Consider the following 25,894-nt stretch of genomic DNA (forward strand, 5'->3'; position numbering starts at 1 on the left):
ATCTGCATCCTTGGAAGCAACACGGGAAATCATAACTGCAACAAACACAAGCTCTGCCAGGTCAGACCGAAAGTCCATCTGGCTCCAGTATGACACAAACCAGTACGGGTCCCTCAGGAAAAGAAGACAGCCCCAGCTTGTACTTCTCTGTGTCTCCTGTTTCCAGATGAGAGCAACAGTATCTGCGCAGAATACACCCAACAGACTTTAAGCAGATATTTCAGGTTCGTCTTAAGTCTTTGTTTAGTTCTGGGCCAACATCCTCCCTTCCTGTTTATCACAAAGTAGTGCTCAGAGAGCAGAAGACATCAGGGAGTAGGTTTCTCTTGTCTCCATACCCAAAGACATCTTTAACCCTGTGCACGGACATGATAAAAACGCTTCTTATCGTAAAGCCAAGCTGTGCCCTGAGCAGCTCAGTGCCCACACGGAATCTTCACCACCAATATCAACGCCATCATGGAGGAAAATAAATAAGCAAGTCAGCATGACAGCAGAGAGATTGTTTCCTTCACTTGAAGCTGGATCTCACTGGTCCAGCTCCCCGCTCCCCTCAGCCAAGGCTGCTGCTGTCTCTGCCAAAAGCTTCTCATCAGCTTTAAGGCCCTGAGGAACCACTTGTACCCAGGGCACACGAGGCAGAGGCTCTGCCCTCTCACCACGGGATCAGCGTGGCTGCCTTTCCAAAGACTCTCTCTTCTGCCTCTGTGCTCCCCTCAGCGCCTCGTGTTCCCCCTGGCTCCTCATCCTGCTGCAAAGAGCAGCTCCTTGCATGGCAGCCCCCCGGCGCCTTGAGCACAGCCACGGGCATCTGCACAAGCAGCGACAGAGGGCAGCCGTGGGCACCAGCAGAGCACTTCCCACCTCTCTGAACCAAGCCCACACACCCGTGGTTTTTGCTACCAGCTCTTTTGCAGAGAGGCTGGCAGGCTGCAGCACCGCGCTGAGCAGCTGTGGTCATCTCCTGGTGCTGTTGTGCAACATCAGCTTTCCACTCCCCCCTCTCCTGCTGCTTTTCCCCCTGGGCTGAAGAAAACACGCAGTCAGTTTTTCCCCTCCTTTGAAGCCAGTCCAAGGCTTCTGTTCTGGTCTTAAATATGCACACAGATTCTGTGTGCCTCTTCCAGTTTCTTGACATCATTTTCGGGGCAGGGTTGTTTAAAATTACATGTGTTCTCCCCTGTCTCAGGCTCGCAGTGCTGCAGCGTGGGTTATATCACTGCTCCCCATCGGTGTGCACAGAGCCCCTTCGCACCGCAGGGCAGGGCGAGCTCTCGTGGTGCACTGCTGCTGAGCTGAGAGCAGTCGCTCTGAACACTCACTTTGACCAGCGGAAAGATTCTGGAATTATTTAAGAGGTCGCTTGTACAGACGGAAAATAAAGTCAGTCAAAAAGTGTTGGTGTGTTTCAGGACGGGTAAATCGTATCAAACCCACTCTAATGGTCTCTGACAGGATAAAAAGGCTAATGAATAACCGTCTCTCCAGAGACAGCCCAGAGCTGAGGAGCTCCTGGAAGCAGGATCGCACCATTAGTAACATGCAAACAAGCAGGAAATTCCAATTACTTAACAGCAATGCCCATGACAGAAGAAATACTTGAAGTAAAAAAGAGACAGACCTTTGATGTCCTGTATATATGTATATATATTCCAAGGAACAAGCTAGGAAAATAACTGCCTACGTATAAAAATGGTAAAAGGGTTACAAAAGGCTGAAAATTGTTCTCAAAACCAGCTATTAGTGGTCTTCTGGCAAAGCGAGGGGACTTCTCAAATGAGGTGCTTCAGGAGTCTAATTTAGCCTGTATTTTAATTTTCATTTCTGGAAGCAGAATACACCAAGTACTCTTACAGCCTCGTGGTTATCTGTGCAGTCCTGGGAGGAACTGCAGGAATCTGCTTAGACAGGCTCAGAATTCATTTGGTATCGATAAACCGGACAAATGCTCTTGTACCAACAAGGTGCAATTAAGTAAAGCAAGAGCAGGGCAAAGAAGGATTGTAGGAGGAAGAAATAGAATAAATATGTGAAGAAGATCAAGACAACACGACTCAAGGATGATAGCGCAAATCACAAACTGAATATAAAGGTATTTTTGCTAAGCAAGTCAGATCTCATTTCCTGACAAATTTTATATAAAGCACAAAATAATATTCTGTTCTGTCAGTTTAGCACAATCTCAGTTGCAATACTGTTAAAAATACATGTTACCAGAGTTAACAACAAAAAAAAAAATACGAAGGGAAATGGGACACATTCCAGAACACACCAAGAATAATAATTTTTAGAAAAATAAGAGCTGCAAGGAAAGGCTGTTCATTTCATCTGGAAATGCACTTAGGAGATAAGAGTCCTCCAGTATGCAAAAGAATGGATAGCGGGGAGGTGGCAACCCATTGTTTTTTCACTTCAGTCTCTTAGGAGAAGCTTTTCAAATGGAAACCCAGAGAACAGGCTAAATGCTAAAACCTCCAATAAAGAAGAATCTAAAGCATGAGAAAGCCTGCCAGGATGTTTGAATGTCCTGTCTTAGCACAGAAAAAATGAGAATAGAAAGGTGATGTTTAGGACACTCTCACCCTCAGTTATTGTTTCCACAGGAAGGACCTGTGCTCCTTGCAGGCTTTTACATCACATTTGTTCAGTGCTCAACCCAAGCTATCCTGTATAAATACATAATTCTCCCCAAAACTTACCACACACACACTTTCTGCTATCTACAGAATATGCTGCTAGCACTTGTGTATGTTCTGTGAGTCACAGCTGAAGGTGTTGGATGCTGGGCTCTGACTCCCTGCAGAGCTCCAGCAGAAGCCCTGCTGCAGCCACTCTCCTGACAGGTGGCTTCAGAGACCTGGTTACACGCTTCCAGCCTGCCTCAGGTGTGTTCAGAGAGGATTTCTAATAATGATGATGCTTACAGTATTAAATCAGAAGTGTTACAACTCCCTAAACCAATTACTCCAATGCAATTCCCTTTATTAACTGAATTTATAATTTCATCAAGCCTACTTGAGTGTTTTGCTGAGGTGTTCTACTTCAAAAAACTTATCTGGCATTGGTTATATTCTTACCATTTAATTCTACAGTACTTGATCCCTTGTCAGGCTAACCGAGACTCAGGTCAGACTTTTCGCTTTCTGAGTATCAATTAAACCTAAACGCTCATTGAAGGTCCCATGAACTTCTGCAGTAACCAAAAATTATTGGAACAGAGGAAACATTCCCCTCAACCAACTCCTGTAAGACTTAAGTGCAATTTAAGCTTTTTCCTCTAACAGATGTTATTTACTCCTGAGTTACTAACAAACTAGAAACCATTTCACCACTCATCCAGGTTGCCTGTTTCTTTCTCCACATACAACTACAAGTACTTAGGGGATTTTTTTTTAACTTTGTACTTTATTTTTTTGCCCTCATTTCACCACTAACTAGGAGATTCTTTGATACTGTTTCCTTCCTTAACAAAGGACTGGTGGCTAGTTAAGACATGTAGCACATTCTTCTTGTTAAACTGCCATTTTCCACCAGTGCTTCTCCTCCTCATTCTTTTCACTCAGTCCTCTGCAGCTTTGGAAAGCCAGCAGGAACTGACTCTTGCTGGGCCTGCTCTCTGCCAGGCCCCAAGGACGGGTCAGTAGCCAACGTGCCTGCAGCCACAGCATGGCACAAAGCAGGGCCATGAGGCCTGTTAAAGAGAGAAAAATCTCTCCCATTTGCAGAGGCTGTGAAGAGAGCAGTGCCTGGGAGCCCGTGCCCTGTCCTGCTCCCCCGGCAGAGCCCAGCCGGGCTGCACTGACCTGCGGGCCTCTTGGTCAGGTTGAGGCAGTCGGCGTGGTACACTTTGGGGCAGCCTGGCTTCTTACAAGAAACCAGCTGCCCTCCGTCCCCGCAGCTGAAGCACTCGTCCTCCCGTTCCTTCATCACCTCCGCCTGCGACCTGCGCTTCATCTGCGGCCGTCTCTTCATCTTCTTGGACTTCTCCTCGGTGAGGGTGGGCTGGCTCTGCGGGTGAGACAACGCGTTAACACAGCCCCCGACATCCTTCCTCTTCCTGATACAGCACAGAAAACTGCCAGCCCTGTGACTGCCCCGCGGGATGTGATCAAACATCCCACTGCCAGCTACACCTGAGCACATAAAGTACCTCTATGGTGGTTCTTAGTGTTTGGCAACCAATTCATTCGAGTAAATCGAATGAATTGGTTGAATGAATTCTCATTTTTGAGGAAAGAGTCCTGAAGCCCCACACCAAAGCCTGGCTCAACATGCAGTGTGTGCAATTAGCAGCAGCAGGGCGAGGAGCCAAGGCCTGCCTGGTGCCATGGGGTCGTGCCACCTCTCACAGATTCCTCAGTCAAAGCAGTTGGGTCTGTCTCCCCATGACCCTGTCCCTCACAGGAACCTCTCCCCAGGCCTTCCTGGACTTCTAGTGTTTCTCACCCCCATCGTCATTTTCAGCCTGAGTTTATTTGTGATCAGTTTCAACCTGTTCTCTTCCCACAAAAGTCACTCTCCCTTCATGAAGTAACCACCAGGCTTCTCCCTCCTTTTCACAAGCCAACACTTTCAGTCTTCACCCCCAATCTTCCTAATGGCTTTCTTCTGCCTCTCTCAAGTTCATTTCTCCTGAACAGAAGTTACAGAACTACAGACACTGCTCTGGGTGATGTCTCCCAGGGCCACGTACAGTGCCATGAATACCTCTTGGTGTTACAGAGCACCCTGCCTGCATTTCCTTGTTCACAGCTGCATCGCTACAGCAGCTCACAGTCATGGGCTGAACACCACCATGGCTCCTTCTCCACCACATTACTTCCACTGATGACCTTACTGTAGCTTTGTTTCTATTACCCTCCAGGTATACTCTGGAGCACTGAATCACTGAATTTCAGCCCATTTCCAGTACTTTGCAATTGCCCAACTGTCTCCATGCTGATGGCACCAGACACCTTTGTGTTATCAGTACACTTAAGTTCCCTTGCTTCCAACATCTGTCTTACAGGCAGTAATGGAATAACCACAATCGGTCCCAAGATTGGCATCTAAACGGCCTAAATGCTCTTTTCCCTAGCCTAAGGCTTCCTCTTTCAATGTCCCACAACCACACCCTTTCAAGCCAGGTCCTCCTAATCCCCTGCACTGATCCTCCCCAGGATAAGCCTCCCATTGTACCAAACACTCAGGTTCACGCAGATAATGACAGTATCAAAGAACTACCAATTTAGTTTATACAAACTGACACACGCTAAATGTTATCCCATTTTCCACCTATTCTTTATGTCCAAAAGCGTGTTCTGCATGTAGAACATCTCTGCATGCTGAGATGGAGCTTGTGAGGTGGTTTTTGCGTGCCTTTATTCTGCATAAACATTAGGCACTATTTTTGTCATCCTTCTCTCAAGATAAAACCAACGTCTTTTTAAAAGCTTTGTCTCCAGAGCTACAATTTAAGAATTCCGCAGGACTATCCAGTAGCCCTGTCATGAGGGTGTTACATACCTTGATGTTTGCTTCCCCTTCACATACAGGTATTTCTGATTTCATCCCATCATTTCCACTAACAGCAGGGACAGGTCAGGCCTTTCTTATCATTGTAAATGCAGATAATGAAATCACCCAGTTGACTGAAATCAAATCAGTCTGATGGCCATACCTAAACTATCTCACCTATTCTCACCACCTAGCACTTAATTACAAGGAGAACAAAGAAAACATTTCACAGTTAATTTGAATATCTAAGCAATTCTAGCATTTCTGACTTTTCTACTGCAGTACATCAGACTCCAGAGCTTTCTTCTGAATTCCTAGTTAAAAAGGTCACTTTTAAGAGTTAACTTGAGTATATAATCATTGAAGTTTTGTCTTGCTGTATCTTCAGGAATCTTGAAAAATGCATCTTTTGTTGCATGAATTAGACTAAAAAATACCACCAAGGTACTGTTTGCTTGGGCTTTGTTTCCTAGCCCACCTCATCAAGATGAAATCACCTCAGTCACCACAATGGAACATTAATGACAATTTAAGGGCACCTTTCTCTGATTTCCATCATGCAACCTGTAACTTCAGGGCAAAAATGACAGTAGTCGAGCCATGTATAACACAAGAGCAGCACAAAAGAAATTGAACTTTAAATCACAACCAAAAAAGAACTAAACACACCAGATGTATAATTCAACTCATCTGTCAACCTCTGAAGACATCATTTTTTCATAAGTTAATTTGTCTGCAGAACTAAGCTCTCTGGGAAATTCGCAAACCTACCCTATATATTGGCAGGGCTTAACAACCATTCTGCTGGAGCTTTTAACCCTTAACTGTGGGTAAGCTGCCGGTATCGACATGCCAGAGCAGAAGGATTACAGACTGATTTGGTGAAGCTCTTGAAACAAATCAACAGCTGAGACAGATTTAGCTGGTGACAGCTGGGAACTGGGCCAAATGCTTCTGTTATTTCCTTTTCCCAGTGAGAACCAGCTCACAAGAAGGTATCGGAAATCAATTCCTGTTACTGCGACACTGCAGTTACAAAACACAGCTCTCCGAAGTCAGTGAGTTCTCAAATGTAGTGATTTTTCTACTACAGACGTGTCAAATGTATTATTCCTGTCTGATATGTACACTTGAATCACTTAAACAAGAGAATGGAAAATCTGGGAACTTGCTCATTGCATTCTAATTAAAAATAGTGATGCAGAAGCCTTCTAGCTCTAAAGGAACTTGGAGCTAAAGGAATGTGAGTTTGCTGGCCTCCCATGCGTTCTCACAATTTACTCAGGTCTTCATGTAGGGAAATGGGCTGAGCAGAGGTTTCCTGGTCGTCCAACAGAACACTTTCCCGTGTCTATCTTTTGCTGCTCTAGCATGACTGAAATTGCCATGATAACGAGCAGAAAATTCTGAAAGAACACTTTTATTTACTCTTTGGTTGGAGCACTTCTTCGGTGAATTCAGACCCCAGATCTGCACTCCCAGAACAGTAATTTGAATATTCATCTCAATTCAAGCAGTGTTCTCACAACCGTGCTGAAAGTGGACTACCCTTCCCAAAATCTCTGCAATAAATGCACCACATCTACGCAAAAAAGTCATTTGGAAGAACAAAAGCTTAAGGGAGGCATCATACCTTTGGCCGCACTCCTAGGAAGCCACTGCAATTTGGAGCACCACATTTGCAAACTGTCTTTCCATTTCCCAAACATTCCAGATTGTAGTTGAAAGTCAGCTCAGTCCCTGGCACAAAAGCAGATTAAAACCCAAAAGAAGTTGTAACAAACTCTGTGGCAGAATGCCTTATTGCTACTGCTGGAGTAAAAGCACTTTTGAAATAAAACAACACAAATGACTGTCCCAACTACAGAAGGGTACCAAATATTCTTCTCCACATCGATTTGTGTGAATTGAGAATTATGTGTAACCTCACTCTCCTCCAATATCCTACAGCCAAAAAGGGCATTCTGTCCCATACTTTAGGATGTTTAGTTCCATTTCTTGGTCCTATAAATTAAATCTATGAACCTCCATTTATAGCACGGATGTTTATGTTCCACTATGGCAGTGCTGATGTTGTAGCTAATGTGAAATTAGAGAAATTAAGTGTGGAAACAGAAAAATTAAGCATCTCCCCAAGTGAGCTACATACCCTCCTCTCCCCTCCTTTCCTTACAGAAAGGTTCCCAAGCTTTTAACTGCAGGTACTGACAGAATGGGGTTCCTTACCAGCTTTGATATTTACAATTGCGAAGAGCCCAACCCGAGTATCACCATTCACACACCATTTCTGAGTCTCACAGTTTGGCTGGCAGCAGTGGTTCATGAACCGAGCGTAATTGCCCTTTGGGCCAGCGTCAATGATTCGATCCTGGAATTGCAAAAAAGCACATTTAATAACTGCCTCAGCCCACTCAAGCCATTGCAGCAGAGGTACCGGTGTGCCAATGAAGTCTTTTTCAGTAGTGACAAGCGCAACACCCAAGACATCTGGTCTCTGGACATCAGGACATCTTGCAAAGCACCTGAGTATGCAAACAGGTTTTAACCAAGTGTTAAGTGCAGGTGGCAGTCGCTCTGTTGCCTGGACAATCAACAGATGGCTGATCAGTTTCCACACTGATGTCTCTGATCAGACCTGGCAGAACATGCAGCGATACAGACTCCTGCCCAATATCATCATCATCTTATAAGGGGCACAGCCTCCTGAGCAGCCATGAAAGCACTACCACTGCTTGCTGGGAAGTTAGCACTCTCTGTAATGTCAGGGCTGAATAAACACCAAGGAAGCTGGTTCATACTTTGCTCCTGATCTTAAGATCCAATCTGAAACTTCTCCACAGCACATTATGGCCAATCTTTCAGTCCTCACTTCCACAAGTGGAAATGCAGACCAGCTCATCAGTGTCTCTCAGCACCTTTTTACTTGCTGGAGAAGAGCACTATCATGCCTACCTTGCAATCATTTTACTTCTGGCTAGGCTTCTGACAAGAGAAGTTCCTTCCACATACCTTATCCAGTGTCAACATGTAGAAATTGGTGATGTCGTGCTCCTGAGCATAGCGGATCCGGGCTCGGCACTCCTCTTCATCAATTAGCTCCCCAACATACTCATTAACAAATTCACCCTGCCACAGAGAAAACAGGCTGATAAGATATGACAAATTCCCTCTGAGATGGAGGGACATCCATCTTTGTGCTAAAACTTAGTTCCTGTTTCCTTTCTGGAATTTTTTTTTCATAATCTTCCTCTGTGCTTTGCAGTCGGTTTGACCTATGGTTTCAATAAGAGCCCTGCATTACAAATCCATTTTACACACAGAAACAAGTGACTTGAAATAAATTAAATAAAGCAACAACCATAGACAGGGTTAACACTCAGGGACAGCATGAAGTAAATCACAAGCTTAGTTATTTTCTGCAAAGCTCAAGGCACTGTGTAACTGCGTTCCAGCTGGAACAACATCCTTTGGGGGACCAACCATGCTGAGAATGAAACACCCAGGGCACCTGCTCCTGCAGTAAATCTGTGGTGTTCACCTGCACTAAGTACTACAGAGCCCATTACAGGGAACCTCAGCTCTGCTCCATTGGTGCCAACAGGTGCCTCCATTAAATAATTGAGCTTTGCTGTTTCCAGACCGTCTGTTAAAAGTGAAATATAAGGTGCATGAAATGGCAAAGAGACCCTCTAACCTACATCACAGCAGGCAGCAAAGCCTAAACAGGACAGACTTGCATTTTTCCCACAGATATCAAGCCTTCCCTGACCACCTGTTATCTCTTCTACTCCTTTTTCAAACATTCCTCTCCTACTATGCTGTCCATGGCCCTCTGTGTCACTTCACTCTTTCTTAGCTTTGGGGTTCTCTTTGCTGGAAAGCTCTTCCTTCTTCATTCAGCATGGATGCGTGTACACAGAATAATTACTCTCGGGATTTAAAATATGCATACAAGTACTCCAACTGCCTGCAGATACTACTCCCCGCAATAATTATAGCCATCTCTAAGACATTACTCTTTTGTAAGTGCCAAGATTTGGTCTCAGTTTGTGATACAAGACTTATACTAGAAGAGCCTCGCTATTCAAGAACTGGGGGCATGGGTGCAATCACTGTTCCCCATCCGAAAATTCTGAGTAGTTTTTAGATCAGCATTCTGGTATATTCATAACATCTACCATCCTTACTGACAGATTATGCAATCATCTTTCTTATCCTGTGGGAAATTAACATGAAACATTTTCTTAGTTAGCTGAGCCAAAACATGCTTGTAGGATAGTAAAAAATTAATCCATTTCTTTCCTGAACAGCATTTTATAACAACAAATTCTTTCAAATTACAGAAGACGATTTCTCAAATCTATTAAAACTGACACTGCGCAAGAGAGAAGTGGCAAGAGAAAGCTGCACGCAGAAGCAGAGCACGTACCTTTCTGATGTCTGTTTTGGCTTGCAAGCCCCAGCCTCGTGCCAGCGTGCGGAAAATTTGTACCTCGGGATACTGCCGCTTGGAGAAGCACTGGTTCTGACAACGCTCCCCTGCGGGGCAGACCAGGGGGTGGCACTCGTAGAGCAACATGCGATTGATGCATTCAGAGTCCAGGCCGCAGGGGTTTTCGTCCGTTGGCTTACAGTTGCACCGTGGTATCTCAGACAGGTCTGCAGTGAAGATCTGCACCTTACCCACCGGCCGGTTCACCTTGAATGCACAAGGAGGATGTTAGCTAATTAAGAACAGGCCTTCACGACACATGCTTCTGTGTTCAACTTTGCCCACGAGCCGACAGGCTGCAGTGCACCGAGGGGTAGGACACACACACAGGCACATATGTTTGTTTTTCTGTGCACACTACTTCAAGAAGTGAACGTTTAGAGGGAAGAGCTAAGGAGGATGCAGGTCCCCCATTAGCACCACCTGGTACCGTGTGTGTTCTGCATCCCCAGAGTGGGGATAGGCTGCAAAATGTCCCCCTCCCATCATCGTTGTCACCAAATCCAGCCCAGATGTCCCAGCGCTCTAGCTGGGTACACAATATACCAGTGACCGACACCAAACACTTTCTGGGTGTAGCAGCACCTTCTCCAGTCTCTGAGTGTCAGGTCCTTCTCTGTATTTTGTTCTTATAGCCCTATTTTTTGAATCTGTTACCTTCAAGCTGTTCTGTGCTCTCAGCTGTCACTAGGAGAACCAGGCTGGCATGCCCGTGACAGAGTACAGTGGCTCTACCTATGCACCAGGCCACAAGCAGTTAGCTCCCTAACTTTCCTGCAGATGTAAATCAAAGAAAAAACAGACAAGGGTTGGGGTTGGAAGGCCCAAACAGGAGCTCAGAGTTAAGCCAAGGAGCTCTCTAAAAACCGCTCCTGAAGGAAGCAGAGTGCAGCACCAGGTGGAGAAGCGACTGGCTTGTCTTTGGCACGAGCAGGGTCCTTTGGTTTTGGTTAAAGGCAGCGAACGCTGAAAGGCAGGCAACAGAGAGTCAGGACTTTGGAGACACACTGAAGAAAAGCTCCTTGCTGTTCTTTGCCCAGGCGAGCAACACCATCAGGTCCCTTTCCTCTCCCAGAATATGGAGATTGTTTAGCAAAACTATTCCGGCCCTCCCCCTCCCACACTTTCTCAAGTCCCACTCACACAGCAGTTTCTGCACTGACAGCCTACCACAGGCAGGCCAAGCTCTTACCCTCTAATTTTAAAAGCAAACCTTGCAGAACCCCCAGATTAATCTCTTAATAGTGTCCCCCCTCCTCCTCCTACACTCTTTTTCTCCTAGTATTGCCTCCCATCTCTCACCTTGTCGCTTTTGTGTTCTCCTCTGCTGCTTCCCATCTCTTACTTAAACTGTTAGCTCACCACTTCAACAAAGAGTCACAAGATTAGGACTGTCCACCAGAGGGAAGACGGAAGAATACCAATTTGCTGCTCTAAACTACAAGTGTCTGAGCAAGACCAGCCCCTCAGCATGCACGCACAGCCAGCAGGCATGGCCCTAATCACCAAGGCTCTGTTGGTATGGAGCCAGCTCCAGAACAGGACAAAATTCTTGGACTAGCCACAGTCCTAATCCTGGTGTGATGAAGGATCCCAAATGTATTTTGGGGGCAGTCTCTTGCACTAGCAGTCCTTGGGATAGACCTTGAGGGGCTGAATTCCTTAGAAGGTCAAGCAAAGCAGCAGACACAGCCAGCTTTGTCCATTCCATCCTCAAGCCTTGGCAAGTTTTTGGAATTCTCGGGCCAAGTGTCTCCTTTGCTTTCACAGAAACAAACAGCTTGCACACAGACCTCCAAAGATCTACCACGGCTAGTGACTGTAACCATTATTAGTTCCATAAAAAGTGTATTTCAAAGGCTCAAGACATTTTCCAAAATTCCTTTGTTTTGCAGTCAGAGACAGGCTTAAAAATACCCAGAATGAGAAACTAATTTCCTCCACTGGAGGTGCCTGGCCCGTGCTGCTGCCACAGCATCCAGCTGTGTCCTTTACACTGCACAGCACACTCACGCAGTACATACCTGCCTGCCTCAAAAGTCTAGCTATAAACAAGAAGTGCCAGCAATCAATTAAGCTTTCGTAGTTTGCCACATAAAAAAGGGAAGTAGCAGAAGGAAGCAATGAAAAAGAGGAACACAGTCCCTGAGTCACTAGGTTTCGGATCACTCTGGCCCACGCCCCAATCACATATACCTGCCTGGCCCTAGCTCTCCTCTCACACTGCCTCTATCCCGTAGGAATTCCTTGAAAAAATTGGTGCTCAACTTCTACATCAAAAAACAGCCCTAAACCTGGATGTCCCCAAAACGCAGTAAAAAGGATGATGTTCCAGCACATATCTGTTCTAGTGTTTCCGTTTAACTGATAAAGAGAAAACAAAAAGAACCAAAACCACCACCAAAAAAAAAAAACCACCCCACAATAGCAGAGATGAAACAAAGATACTGTCACACTCCACTGCGGGTTACCACCCTCCCCTCTGCTCCACTGTACCCTGACCATCTCCTATCCCAAACCACCTTGGAGGCCCGCTTTGCCACCAGTACCACGCAGAATTTGAGCATGCTGGATGGTACCAGCACTCTCCTTTAAGTCCCCAAGGAAGGGACACTGCTCTCACACCACACAGCTGCCACAGAACAGCACGGAGAGGGCCAGATCTGTTCCAGTAAAGCAGAGTACCTCTATCACTGCTGTTCAGCTTGCACACAGCTCTGCAGATACATGAATTGTTTCTGTGGAGGATGGCTGAAGATGCCAAGGGGACCAAAGTAACCTTCAAATGTAGCCAGATGCCCAAACAGTAGAAATGTTTCTGTATACCTGGAAATCACCTGTACCGACAGCTCGGGACTTCTCTTCTGCACCTGCCCCCCCTCACTTGCCCTCACCTTGATGTGTTTGTAGGGAGGAGGTTTCTTGTCATTCTTTTTGTCTTCCTGAAGCTGTCTCAGTTCCTTCTGTGCCTTCAGTTCTTCAAATCTTACCGCAGCTTCGTGAAGAGCTATGTGAAATAACAGTGTGTGTTATGAGCAATTCCCCCTGCTCACACAGAGGAGGGCTGCCAGCATCCACCCAGCACACACAGCTCCCCAGGCAAACCTCCCTGGCAGGATACTTTTAGAGGCAGAGGGTCGCAGGGGGAACAGGACAATGCAGCATGGCAGTCACAGGAGTTACAGTGCCTGTGGATGAAGCAGCATCCAAGCTGTCATCTAGCTTTGAGTGTTTTGGGGAAGAGCTGTCAGGCAGCTTCAATTCCTAACTCTCAAATGCACTTTTATACACAGATAGCGACTGGACTAGACACAGGGAAGCTGACAGAGCAACAGCTTGCTCAGAAAGAGGAGCTACATCAGAGCTAGAGAACATTCAAAATCCACACACCCTTGGGCCCTCTCTGTGAGATGAGACCCACAAAAGTTCTAGGCGTACACAATGATAGATACAGCTCATTCTGCAAATTTAATTCAGCTTTAGCTCTAAAATGGTATTTTTCTTTGTTACAAGAAGATCACTTCTCCAAACAGGAACGAAGAGGAACAGAACACAGACCTCCCCGGATGAAGACAAATTACCTTTCTTGTATATGCCATCCACGCCCTTCCCCATCTTGTCTTTGCTGCTGACGTCTCCTTCCATGTACGGGAACACACGAGCCTGGTGGGTCCACAGGTAATCCTTGGAGCCGAAGAACAGCACAGGGAACTCGCCAATGTCATGTTTCATTTTCTGGATGTTGACAGGAATTGTCCTGGGATGGCAAATCTCAGCTGGCCACCACCTACAACAGAGGGAAAGGCATCCAAAACCTCTGACTTCTCCACCTCCCATGGCCTCAGAAGCATGTCACTTCATAGAGACACGGGGAAAAAAAAACAGGGCTACCAGCAAGGCTCGGGGGAGAAGAGGCTACTAGAGGAAGAAGGCATGCACTTCAGCTGCTACATGCATGCAAAAAAGTCAGAGACTGCTGCACTGTACCCTGCAGAGACAAGCAGCTTTTCCCCTCAATCACCAGGATTACTGCATGAAGAGGGGATAGGGACAAGTCTGTTCTACCTTCACCTACCTGTAGCGCCCAACTTTCACCCAGACTACTTCCTTGTAGTGTGGCTTTTTGCCTGCCTTGCAATCGTTACAATACCAGCTTCCCTCTGGCATCTCAATGTTTAGACACTCACGGTGAAACGCAGCCGGGCACGACTCGCAGCATAAAAGGCTGCCCCCTGCGAAGAAAAGGAGGAGGAATTTATCAAAGTCACTGTGCAGAAGCCCTGGACTACACAATTCTAGACAGAAACTGTTGGGAGAAGGGCACAATGCTCTTCTACAAACCCTTTTCAACAGCTCACGCCCTGCCTGTGCTGCACAAAGAACCCTTCTAAGGATCCTGAAAAAGTCCTAGCCTGAATTTGGACTTAAATTGGATTACATAGGAAGGCAGCCTGTTCTATGCAGTTCTCACCAGCACCCTCTGCACAGGCAAAGCTTCTGCCTGCTATAATGATCTCCTCCCACAGCATTTTTGTTGCTCCTTTGTCATTTTATGTCAGGGCACCACTCGACAGCAGGGCACCCAGTGGGCACTGTCTCACCTTCCGAGCAGACAAAGCACCAGCTGACGTTGACGTGCTCATGGTTGCGGCAGCCCCTCCGTGCAGTGAAGTGGTTGGGGCAGATGATGCTGTTGGAGGCGAGGACCACGGAGCCAGCAGCGAGGCAGAAGTCATTGGAGTGGTACGCTACCGGGCACCGCACGCAGCGCATCAGGCGGCCTGCCATCAGAACGTAGCAGACACATGGTGAATCTCTAAAGGGAACTGAGCTTTCATTTCCTCCCCAAATTAGCCTGTATTGATATCTGAGCTCAAAACAAGCAACCATAGGTGATTTTTGGAAATGGAGATCGGCTTTTAATTTCTACAGACCATCAAAAATGAGTAAAATGAAATATATATATAAATAGATCTGTATTTGTATATAATGTAATAGAAAATCATATTATTTAGAGGTGAAAAGCCTCCTGCATGATACGCAGAAACAGTTCAAGAGTTCACAGACTAGGACTGCTTCCTATCATACACAAATAATTAGTAAATCAGCTCAGACACTAATTACAGAGTGGGTGTTCCAAGTACTTAACTGAATGTAATGAAACCAATCCCCATAGCTTCTGAAAACACTTGCCCTTCCATTTTATCAGATTTTACTCTGAAAGTCCCAAACAGAGAACTTCAAATTGCCTGCAGGCCTAATTCATCCAAGATTTCTCAGCGTCTTTTAGGTTCCTCAAAGGAGACTTAACAAGGAGAAGAGTTGGAAAGAAAGAGGTAAATCTGACCACTGGAAAGCAACAGCCAGAGGGACACAAGGCAAATATTCAGTGTGGAAGGGATGAGCTACCTAATAGCTTCTTCCATACCAAGTACTGACATGTGGAAGGAAAGAAGAGTAACACAGAGCCTAAGGAGAAAAATACAGCTGGTATTATTGCCACTCATCTTAAGATACCAAAGATTTAAAGACAGGCAGTTTTAGAAGCAAACATATAAGGCACTCACATTAAAGTTTTAAGTCTAATCATGTGAGATAAAGGTCAAGGTATTGAGCAAACAGCTCAAATATTTGCCTGAGAAGCTTAAGTGAAGAGTGTCACTACAAAAATTAGCTTGCATTTTAAAGAAAAAAAAAAAAGAAAAAAGAAAAAACAGTATCACAATTTTTACTGTGCTGCTCTCTAATGCCCTTGCCTCAATGGCCACTGCTAAGGATGCACTGTCTGCAGCCCTGGCATAGTGAGAAGTACAAAGAAGAAAGACAAGAGTGTCCACACAGTTCCAGAGGCTTCAAAAATCCAGAGAAGAATGTGATATTGCCAGACGTGCAGGCATCCAAGCGTCTGGACAGACACGAACATTTCAGTTGCTGCGCCTGGCCATCAGGAGTGCTGATGAGCAGCGACCTCACGCACGGACACCACCCCTTCAGCTCCCCCGAGAGAAGCAAACGCTACAGCAAACACTGTGGTGAGGACAGGAAAACAGCATCGAGAACTAGTGGACCAGGAAAACAAAGAAAAGGCTTCTGCCTGCCTCCCCAGGACCACACCGGAAGATTTCGGTACCTTTAGACGCAGAGATGTTTGCTGGGTTAGCAGCATGACAAGTCATGCATATGTGCAGAGAGCATCGGAAACCCTTGTTCTGCATGACTGTGGGCGGGTATTTCTGTATGCATTCTTCATGGTAATACTTCCCACAGAGCGGCAGCAAGCACCGTTTCACATCTTCCCCGCAGCTCTTGCACACAAAGCAGGTATGGACTCCTGGAGAAAGAGCAGCAGACAGAACACCAGTCATACAGAAAGGCTACACGAAAACCTGTCGCTTCTGCCAGGCTGCGTGGCAGCACAGCACGACTTCCCAGCCTGCTGCTGTACACACCGCAGAGCACAAGTCTGCAGCAGGCTTTTGCTTACAGCTGCAATGTAAGTCCAGACAAAAAAAAAAAAATAAAAAATGACCAGAGCTGTGATTGCAGGCTGGGGAAAAAAAGAAAAACAAATCAAGAGCCATACTCAGCCTCCTTTGGATGCATCTACCTTGCCACCCTTCTCCACCAGATAAGAATTTCACTTTCTCATCCCCACCCCACGTGCCTGAATCAACAGTAAGATTGATTAGGAAAGGATAATCAAACCAATCACCACAGGACTGACAGGCAGTTAGTGGCCCTGCTGCTGGCATAGAGCTTCAGCAAAGGAAGCCTCAGGTAGGCAGGCAGGAAACACTCTGCCCTTCTGTGCTCAGGGAAGCTGCTGTACCTGTGGAACACTCGTTGCAGATGAATTTGCCTGTTGGCATCTCGGAGAGCCCAAGGCACTGCAGGTGGAAAGCACCACAGCACTGCGCCTCACACAGCAGCAATTCCCCTGGCTTCTCGCAGATCTGCAGGGGAAGGAAGCACACTGTGAGCTCTGAGCAATCCCTTCCCCAACTCATCCTGGACAGCAATGCTCTGCATGCTGAGCGCAGCTGCCAGCAGAGATTCCTGCAGGAAAAAAAAAGGTTAGTTTGTCTTGTGTCGGTAAGTTCAGGTGGTTTGTGCATCACCACTGCCATTTGCTGTCCCGTCCCCGCTACAACGCATCAGCTAAAAGGAATTGTAAGTCGGTCACATCTCCCCAACATCCTTAAACTTTAGGATGAGGCAATCACACAGGAAAGGCTCGATTCAGAACGCTACTGGTTAAAGGGTTGTCAAAGCCCTCAGAACCACACAGCCCCTCAAAGAGCACAAGAAGCTGGTTATTTCAGTAGCGTGCACCTTGAGGCCACCCGGACTTAGCTGGGGGCACGAGGGCATGTCAGCACTCACGTGGAAAATCTCTGGGAGTACTGAAGTTTCAAAGAGGTCTCCTCAAGGACACTACCTGGCACACATTCTCCTTGAGAGCTGCTCCTCCTCCACGCTCCCCCTGTATCTTTTTGGATGAAGGCACTCCATGGTCATTCTCAGACCCCTCTTCATTTCCCTCTTTAGGGCTTGTAGCAGTCCCATGACCCGATGTCTCCCCCTTTAAAAAGAAATTCAAAATTAGGGCTGTGTACCCTACACAGCCTTGCAAGACAGGACACTGCCTTGCAAACTACACATTCAGCCATCGAGCACATACAAGTTTGGCAGTCAGTGCTACCCACCCTGGAGAGAACACCCCCCACATGGTTCTACCAAAGACTTACAATGAAGGAAAGGAAAAGCTCTTTAGTTTGTTAGATCATTTAAAATACACAATGAACAAAACTATTTTTCTGTGCATAACCCTCTTTGAGGAAAGAAAGTCACAGCTGAGGAAGAACACTATTCATAGAAACATATCAGGCAGGTTTGCATAGTCTGAAAATCGTGCCCACCAATGCCAGAGAAGCATCCTGTGTGCTGATGTCTGCTTGTACTAGAAATGCAAATAAAAGAGTGAAATTTTTTTTTGTTTGTTTTTAAATCCCAGCTCACTGGAGACAGCCGAGTGATCTCAGTGCATAGCTACAGTGGCTTTTTGATCCAAGATCCTCCTTGGGTCAAAAAGCCGTGTTTACTGCATGCCCTGAAAAAAAAAAAACTGCACTTCAAAGACCTTGTTAGGAATTCAAACTCCTAGCAAGAGCAGCAACCACCACTCATCCCCTAGAGCCTGCTCAATGCCAGGTGGACAACTAATGACAAGAGGGATCTTTGCACCACTTTCTGTCCATGAGAATACCATCCTCATCTGAGCTGTGGTGCCACTAAAGCTTGCAGGCTCAACTGAACACTCTGAGCACGTTATTAGTCTGGGCAAAACAAACGCTGGGGAAGCTTTATGTCCTTAAGATGGAAGAACATGGAGCTGGTATTCTTGTCAGGTAGTGATGCTTCCTTTGCTTGATTTTTCAGTCCTTGAATCCATCGGCATGTTTTCACTTGGGAACCTTTTCAAACCTCGTGGACCAATGATGCACTGACAGCGTATTAAAGCACACAATACAAACATGAGTGGTGTAAGTTTGCTTTATTGAGCACAAAACAAGAAAACTCCCAGCTACAAACTAGTGCCAATCACACGTCCAGCGTACACCTTACACACCATCGTTACAGACATGCCGGAAGGCTGGCAGTGATGCAGCCCTCAGGAATTCTGTGAAGGAGCACGTCACTTGCTGCCATCCTAGCCCTGGCAGGTGGAAGGGGAAGGAAAAGGTCTACAGCTCTGGTAAAACCACTTGCTAACAACACAACAGCTGCCTTTGCCTCTACACACAATGGCACCTGAAGTGCTACCTAGGTACTTCTGCTCCTGCTAGGAATTTCTGCTAGGAAGAGCTTAGGGATATGGTTTAGTGGAGGGCTGTTAGCGTTAGGTTGGAGGTTGGACTCGATGACCTTGAGGTCTCTTCCAACCTAGGAAATTCTGTGATTCTGTGATTCTGTGAAGGGCGCAGTCTGCCACAAGACAGCCCTCTGGCTCAGCCACTTGATTTGGCTCCTGGAATGCTCCAGGAGCAGCACCAGGGACCAGCATCCCAGGGACTGGTTACAGCTCAGGTCCTCCTAATTCCTACATAGGTGCTCCCTCTTCTGCTCAGCTCAGCAGTGACCTCAGGGTTGCAGGGGTCACTGTAAGGAAGAACAAGAGCAGGGTTAATCAGCTACTCCTGTGGGTAAACAGCTTCAGCTACAGCTTCTGTTTGTGCTGGGGTCGGTGCTGCAGACACAAAGTAAGTTTGGCCTCTCTTGTGGTCGCTGAGGACCCTTCCAGAGGGACAGGAAATTGGCTAACGACCACCATCCCTCCTGTGGGTAATGGCACTAGCTTCCCACTAGTTTCTAGGTGGTTTTGGAAGGAGGCAGGGGAGACATCCAGATTTGCCACAGCCAGAGGTATGAGGGATTCAGAACTGGTCCGTCCTTCTGGCTGCTTTCTACCATGGCTGCCAGGACTGCTTGTTATGAACCCAGGCCATGTTTCACGTGTCAATGGAATGACAGACTGAAAGGCACCTCGAGTTACATAACATGAACCAGCAACCCTCAGAGCTGAAAATATTTGCTATTCGCAAGGATCTTAACAACTGGCCCCAGACAGCCCAGTGTGGCAGAGCATGCTACAACCCTCATCTTTTCAGCCTCAAGCCATCCTATTTAGTTCCACAAATACCTGGCCAACCCGTACATTTAACATGTCAGGGACCTTAGCCTTATTTTTTAATCAGTCCTCCCAGAAACACACAAGGAATGGGATGTCAGAACTGGGCAGGATGGGCAAGGCCAGGTATTTGTGCTCTGCGAACAGGGAGAAGGGAGATCACCATCCATCACTCAGAAGAACCTGTCACACTGTTCCCACTCTTTCCCCTACCCAATGTGAGCACTGTGAAGCTACATACCTCCTACAGAGGGCAGGTCTCATCTTGGGTCTTCTTCCAGAGCTATTTCTGCTGTCGTATCTGGCATAAAAGCCTGGCCTGTTCTTTGGCACAGCCTGACCTTGGCACACAACCTTGACCACCACTTCAACAGTATTTTCCATCCTGTTCTCTTGGGCTCTTGCTGCCCGGATGTTGCCAACTTGCATTCCTGGCTCCACAGACAGGCAAGGGCAGAGAAAACTGCCCAGTTCAGCCCAGGTAGACAGACTTTCCTCTGCCCTCTGAAAGCAGCTGGATCCAAGGCTTCAGGGTGCTGCACCATCAGAACACGTATTTCTTCTAGCAGCATTCAGGAGAAAGTGAGGTTCCTTGCCAGGTGTGTGGACGGTCGCTTAGGGACCAGTGTGGTCTGAATTCCAAGTGGAAGTGTAATTGCATCTCCACAGCACCCCAATACTCACCTATGCACTCTCCTAAGCCAAGGGGTGAACACTCCCCACACTGGCTCCAGAGACACAATCATGAAAATGGATGCTGGGAAAAGGTGCCGAGTGTTGGCGTTACATGACTTCAGGTACCCAACACAGATGTATGTCTAAGGCTGGAGGCAGTTAAGACTCCCTGGACTTCTCTGCAGTGAGCGTGGCATTCAGAGCTGTGGCCTGGCTACCCTGCTGCTCTGAACTGCCCCCTCACTTCTTCGCTACAAAAGGTGTGCAGAGAATTTGCTGGCTCTGAACTGAGCCGGCCTCTTACAGGGTGCCTAACAGCAGACAGTGTTAACTACCCCCCAGCATTGGCAAAGATATTTGTACAGGCTTCTTTGAAACATGATTCCAGGTGAGCACACTTCAGAAACAAGTGACCAGTGCTCTTCAAGCAGCACGGGAAGGCTTGCAGGGCCCTGAGGTATTACCCCAAACTTTATCACCCCCGTCAGAAATGCTTTTCAAACAGCAGTAGCAGCAGACAGCAGGGTAGCTGGCACTGCTCAGACAACTGGTGTGACGTTTGTGCTCTGCTGGAAGCTGTATAACAACAACAAATATAACAATATATGTCTATAATTGGCTCCTGAAATACATACTGACTATCCTGACAGAACAGCCTGCTGCTGAACCTGGGCCACTGGAAGTGAGAGGCGATGCTGAGAGAGGCCCGGAGGTGTCCCGCCTCTCTCAGGAAAAGTCTTGCTTCCCCTACACTTGGTGATACCTGGCTCACTCCTAAAAGGCAAAACGTGCTTGTCAGAGATATTTGTATGCCAGCTCTGCTAGGATGCAGTAGAAGGGAGTTGCCCCAATTATCCCTTTCTGCTGGATGGCAGAATGTAATCAGAGGCTCCTACGAGCAGACACAGACAGTCCCCCGTCCCATCCCCCCCCCAAGCCCTCCGATGCAGCTCTTAGCTCACCCTAGCAAGCAGGGCAAGTGCAAGAAGGGGTTGAAGTCCACAATCCAGTGCTTGTGTTTCATACTGGTGTGTAAAACGGCAAGATACCCACACCAGAAGACAAGACCTTTTACAGCAATTAGGTCTTCTGAGGTGCAAAGCAAGATGCCAGGCTAACCCTGGTCCTGTCAGATCAGAACAGACTCTCTCCTGGAGAATTAGCTGAATAGCAGCTTAAAAATTGAGCCCAAGTTAAGCAGCCATCACAAAATAGTTACTTAATCAAGGTGATACCTTCAGCTTCAACCCCAGCTCATGCAACTGCATCAGGGGCACAAAGTCCCATCTGACACACCGATTTCATTCAGCCAGCCAAAGACTACTTGGCCTAGGCTCTGCACAGCACCCTGAGAAGTAGCAGAGAGGTTACAGGGATGAGAGAGTGTAGGAAAACCCAAGAGTACCTCAGAATGTGGGGTCTCCCCCAGCCCTTCCCCGTTTTTCTCCTTCTTGGAATGCATTGCAACAGAGGGATGGCGCTGTCTCTTCCGCTTCCGTTGCTTCTCCAAGACCTTTTCAGGAGCTGGGGTGTGACAAAGACCATTCAAGAAAAATGCAAAAATCACAATCTACCTGCTTTCTGCAGGCCCACCATCAGCTTCTACACTCTGACTGCTTCAGGCTGGTTGCCATTGTTTTGGAAGGCACGTGGCCTGGGGCGATGCAAGCCTGCCTCCAAGGCAGTCTGTCCTTTGTCCTGCAGCCATCAGAGGACCTGGACAACACTGACTCACCCTGAATTCTCAGTCTGAATTCTTTTGCTGAGCTGAGGAATACCCTTACTGACTTATCCTGAGACAGCCCCCCAGACAAAAAGGAAGTGCTACCAACACAAAGCCATCATTGCTATTGAAATGCTGGTAATTATCTCCTCCCACCACCGTGAAACAGAAATCTCATGTTGACACCAATGTGATTAATATAAAGGCCCATGGGGGAGGGAACGCAGTGCAACTGCACAATCCTCCATGGAACACCACTGTTGAGCCTGTGCACAGCACGCCATCAGGCAAAATGTGCAGTGGCACAGCACCTGTGCTGATGAGTTTCCTTCAACCACTCAAAGTAAGAATGAAAATTTAGTATCTTCCAGTGGAAATATGAAGCTAACACCTCCACTTTCCCTAAGGAAGTCAAAGATATAATGACACCTTTCACAAGCAATTGCTGTACCTGTTTCTTCGGCCACTGCCTCAGCAGTACTTTCTAAGAGCCTTCCTAAGACACGTAAGCCCCTACACACACAGCTCTCTCTAAAGCCACGGGCACTGATCCACATGGCATCAGTCTACCCCTGCTGCCCTGTCTTCACTTACCTTCTCCCAGGTCCGAGAAGTGGGCTGGCGAGTACAGTTCAGAGCTGTCGCTCTCCGAAGGACCAGTGCCCTACAAATACACAAGAGACAATTCAGCAGAGGCAAATCAGAGATGCACATTCCTCAGCCTTTTACAAGTGACTGCAATTCTCATTTCAGATCATGAATTCATCAATGATTATCAGCATTACAAGATGACACTTGGTTTGTGTCTGATAGATCCCACATAGAAAAGGCATTCCTCCTTGCACAGAGACTGATGAGCCTCATGTTCACCAGCATCCCCCGCTCTTTCCTGAGCTCTCCCAAAAAGGCTGCTAACACCCCGTAAGCTGCTGGGAATACACTCCTGGTTTCACATTTGTTACGGAGCCTAAGACTGAATTACACGCTGGCTTCTGCATTACTGCAACCATGCTGACTGTGCCACAGAGAGAACAAGAAAAACAACAACACTTATTAATTCACCTGAGAAACAACGATGGGTCTTGTGCATGTGCAATGCCTGACATAACTCTGGTCTTTTTTTTTTCCTCCAAATGATGCTACTGAATATTGAGTATTTTTAAAAGAAAATGCTATTTTCTGCTCAGCTGCATCAAGCACTGCATCCCATATGTGATACAACTCAAACCTCCATCCAGCTACAAGTTCTGCACTTACTTACCATGTGCCAGCCCAGTTGGGAGTGTAACAAAGGAAATACTATTCAGAGGAAATCTGACAGAAAAGGAGAAAGCCTTGGTCCAAGCTCGAGTTACACCGTAACATAACAGGGATTCCCTGTGACAGAAAAGCTCTGCCCAGAACATTTCTGTTCACACCTTCCCAACCAGTATCCAGATGACTCATTTTTCCATAGGAATCAATGGAGAGCGGAGACTTTACAGCCAAGAATTCCCCAGTCCTCATTACAAGTGGGGAGGGGTGGGGAACACCTCTGTATTTAGCAGATTTCTTCATCATAACACAGCAACCAGCACCTTTGGGAAGGGTGGACCCTCACTCCTGGGCCCCAGCCAACAAAAACCACAGCCCACTGCACTGTGCCTCTCATTCAGCGGGCTCTGGTGTCTGGGCTCATTTTCTATCAGACTTTCAAAAGCACTGGAAGGAAAAATACCTTCTTTGGGGGAGTCCACTCCTCCTTCTTTGGCATAAAGGCAGTGTCCAAATCATTGGATTCCAAGAGCTTTTTAGTGGGCTTCCTTTGACGTTTGCTCTCAAAGTTTCCTGCAATAAAGTCCTTCTCGTTAGATAAATGCAAATTTTCTTAATTTCAGTCACACTACGACCATTAAGCAAATACCAGCCAACAGTTCAAACCAATCCAATTCACCTCATCTTTTGTATCACAAGCTCCTTGTGCAAGAATGCCAATTACCTGCATACTTTACATAAAAACGGACCTCCATTTGGACCTCCTTCCAGAAGATGATTCCAGAAGAATCCAATCCTACCCACTGACAGATCCAGCCGCGCTTCCTCCCACACCACTCTCACCAGTGCTCTTGCTGCATAGAGTAAACAGGCTAAAGGCCATGCTCCCAGTTAAAACCACCTGTTAAGAGACGACTCGAGCAAAGTAGCTGAAAGCTGCGTTGGCTTCTTGCTAGGCTTTTTGCTGGCCCTTGGGAACAACAAGGTGCTAGATGTGGGCAACAGTAAAAACTTACAATGACCAGGAAATTGTGATGCTATGAGTGCAAGACACTCCAGAGAAACGGCCTACTACCCACCCTACCCTGTTCATCTGCTTCTTTCATCAGCCTTGGCTATGTCCTTCCTACGGCACACGCCTCTGCACAGATACCAGAGACATCAGACACCTAACGGAGGACAACACGTCATCGTTCAAGGCAAGCCTCTGCCCACAGCTTGGGCGCTGTGTGCTTAGCAAGACGCGAGCTTTCTCACAAGTGGGAAGAGAAATGTAACCCCTGCATGCTGGATGTTGGCTCCGCAGTGTGCTGTTCTCCTGCACATCCAGCCTCAGGTGCACATTCCCAGTTTTCCTTCCTTTAATCATTGCCATCTTTCCATTTCCATCTGACACCCACAGCACCCTGGTCCCAGAAATAGCAGGCTAACTGACCTCTCAGTGACTATACCTCTCTCTACACACTTGGTTTATTATGATACACATTTATATTTATTATATTTATTAAATGTGTGTATATACACACCATTTACTGTTTCTATAAACAAAACACTTTAGGAAAATTTACACACCAACAGAAACAGCATTCTCTACATGTTTACAAAGCCAGAACACCAGGGCCTTGACCCTGGTCACACCTTTACACAGAACAGTAAAAGCAGAAGATAATCAGGCACCTCGCTGTGTAACACACTTCACCTGCCCTCTCCTTTCCCAGCACCAGTAGTAGTCTCTGAATGAATCAAAGCACAATAAACAAACCAATAACCAAACAGATCAGCAGTTACTAACCTTTTAACTTGGACTGAAGCAACATTTCCACTGAACTTGTGACACATTCGCTTACAGGAGCAGAATCACACAACCTCCCACTTACCCGATTTCAGGAATCTCTCCTCTGCATCTGGAGAAGCAGAAACTTCAGAAACATCTGAGGAAGATAGCACGAGCTCTGGAAAATCAGAAGGTCCTTCTAGAAGTTGGTGAGTGGGATCAGTGGAATGGGATCCTAGTTCTGAGAAGGAGCACTCTGCTTCAAGAATGGGAGGGGACTCTTTGGTTGAAGATGGAGTTGAAATCAAAGGGCTCGGCCCCCGCTGGGTGTCTCTGTCAGGACTGCACTGTGCAGGAAGACCTCCTTCAAATTCAGACCTCGCCACAGAGTTCACCTAGCGTAGCGAAACACGGTGGTGAAAACATTTGCCCTGCACAGCCTTGTAGACAGCAAGGACGCTCAGCAAGCAAGAACACAGCAAAAGCACGTGAACTGGAGCCCAAAAGCACAAGACACGAAGAGCACATTTGCCTTAACCTACCTTTTGCAACTGCTCCTGGACTTTCTTTGACTTTTTCTTGGGTGCAAATAAGTGATCATATTCTTCTGCATATTCCAGAAGCCGTTTACTTGGCTTTCTAAGGCGTTTCCTCTCTGAATGTACTAAGAAAAAGGAAAGCAGCTTCAAGACTGTGTTTCTGAGAAGATCACAAGACAAATTCTCCTCAAGATCTGCAGGCAATAGCTGCTCCTGCCTTTTCTCTTCTGCAGGCTCCATGTGGAAGAGCCCC

General features: G+C 46.8%; 1 protein-coding gene across 1 annotated transcript in view; it reads right to left on the reverse strand.

Annotated features, from left to right (window-relative positions):
- NSD1 (nuclear receptor binding SET domain protein 1) overlaps positions 1–25,894 on the reverse strand; it is a 57,461-nt gene that overhangs the window by 6,190 nt on the left and 25,377 nt on the right. Inside the window, exons 6-22 of the mRNA XM_032197134.1 lie at positions 25,645–25,766; positions 25,206–25,497; positions 23,792–23,901; positions 22,669–22,738; positions 21,757–21,875; positions 17,427–17,570; positions 16,818–16,941; positions 16,119–16,319; positions 14,590–14,769; positions 14,064–14,220; positions 13,570–13,775; positions 12,883–12,995; positions 9,926–10,195; positions 8,506–8,622; positions 7,723–7,864; positions 7,130–7,236; positions 3,804–4,008 (exon numbers count right to left, since the gene is read on the reverse strand). Coding sequence (XP_032053025.1) covers positions 3,804–4,008; positions 7,130–7,236; positions 7,723–7,864; positions 8,506–8,622; positions 9,926–10,195; positions 12,883–12,995; positions 13,570–13,775; positions 14,064–14,220; positions 14,590–14,769; positions 16,119–16,319; positions 16,818–16,941; positions 17,427–17,570; positions 21,757–21,875; positions 22,669–22,738; positions 23,792–23,901; positions 25,206–25,497; positions 25,645–25,766 — 2,679 coding nt within the window. The remainder of the gene's footprint in view (positions 1–3,803; positions 4,009–7,129; positions 7,237–7,722; positions 7,865–8,505; positions 8,623–9,925; positions 10,196–12,882; positions 12,996–13,569; positions 13,776–14,063; positions 14,221–14,589; positions 14,770–16,118; positions 16,320–16,817; positions 16,942–17,426; positions 17,571–21,756; positions 21,876–22,668; positions 22,739–23,791; positions 23,902–25,205; positions 25,498–25,644; positions 25,767–25,894) is intronic.

Source organism: Aythya fuligula, chromosome 14 (assembly GCF_009819795.1).
Source record: "Aythya fuligula isolate bAytFul2 chromosome 14, bAytFul2.pri, whole genome shotgun sequence".
Classification (NCBI taxonomy): Eukaryota; Metazoa; Chordata; class Aves; order Anseriformes; family Anatidae; genus Aythya; species Aythya fuligula.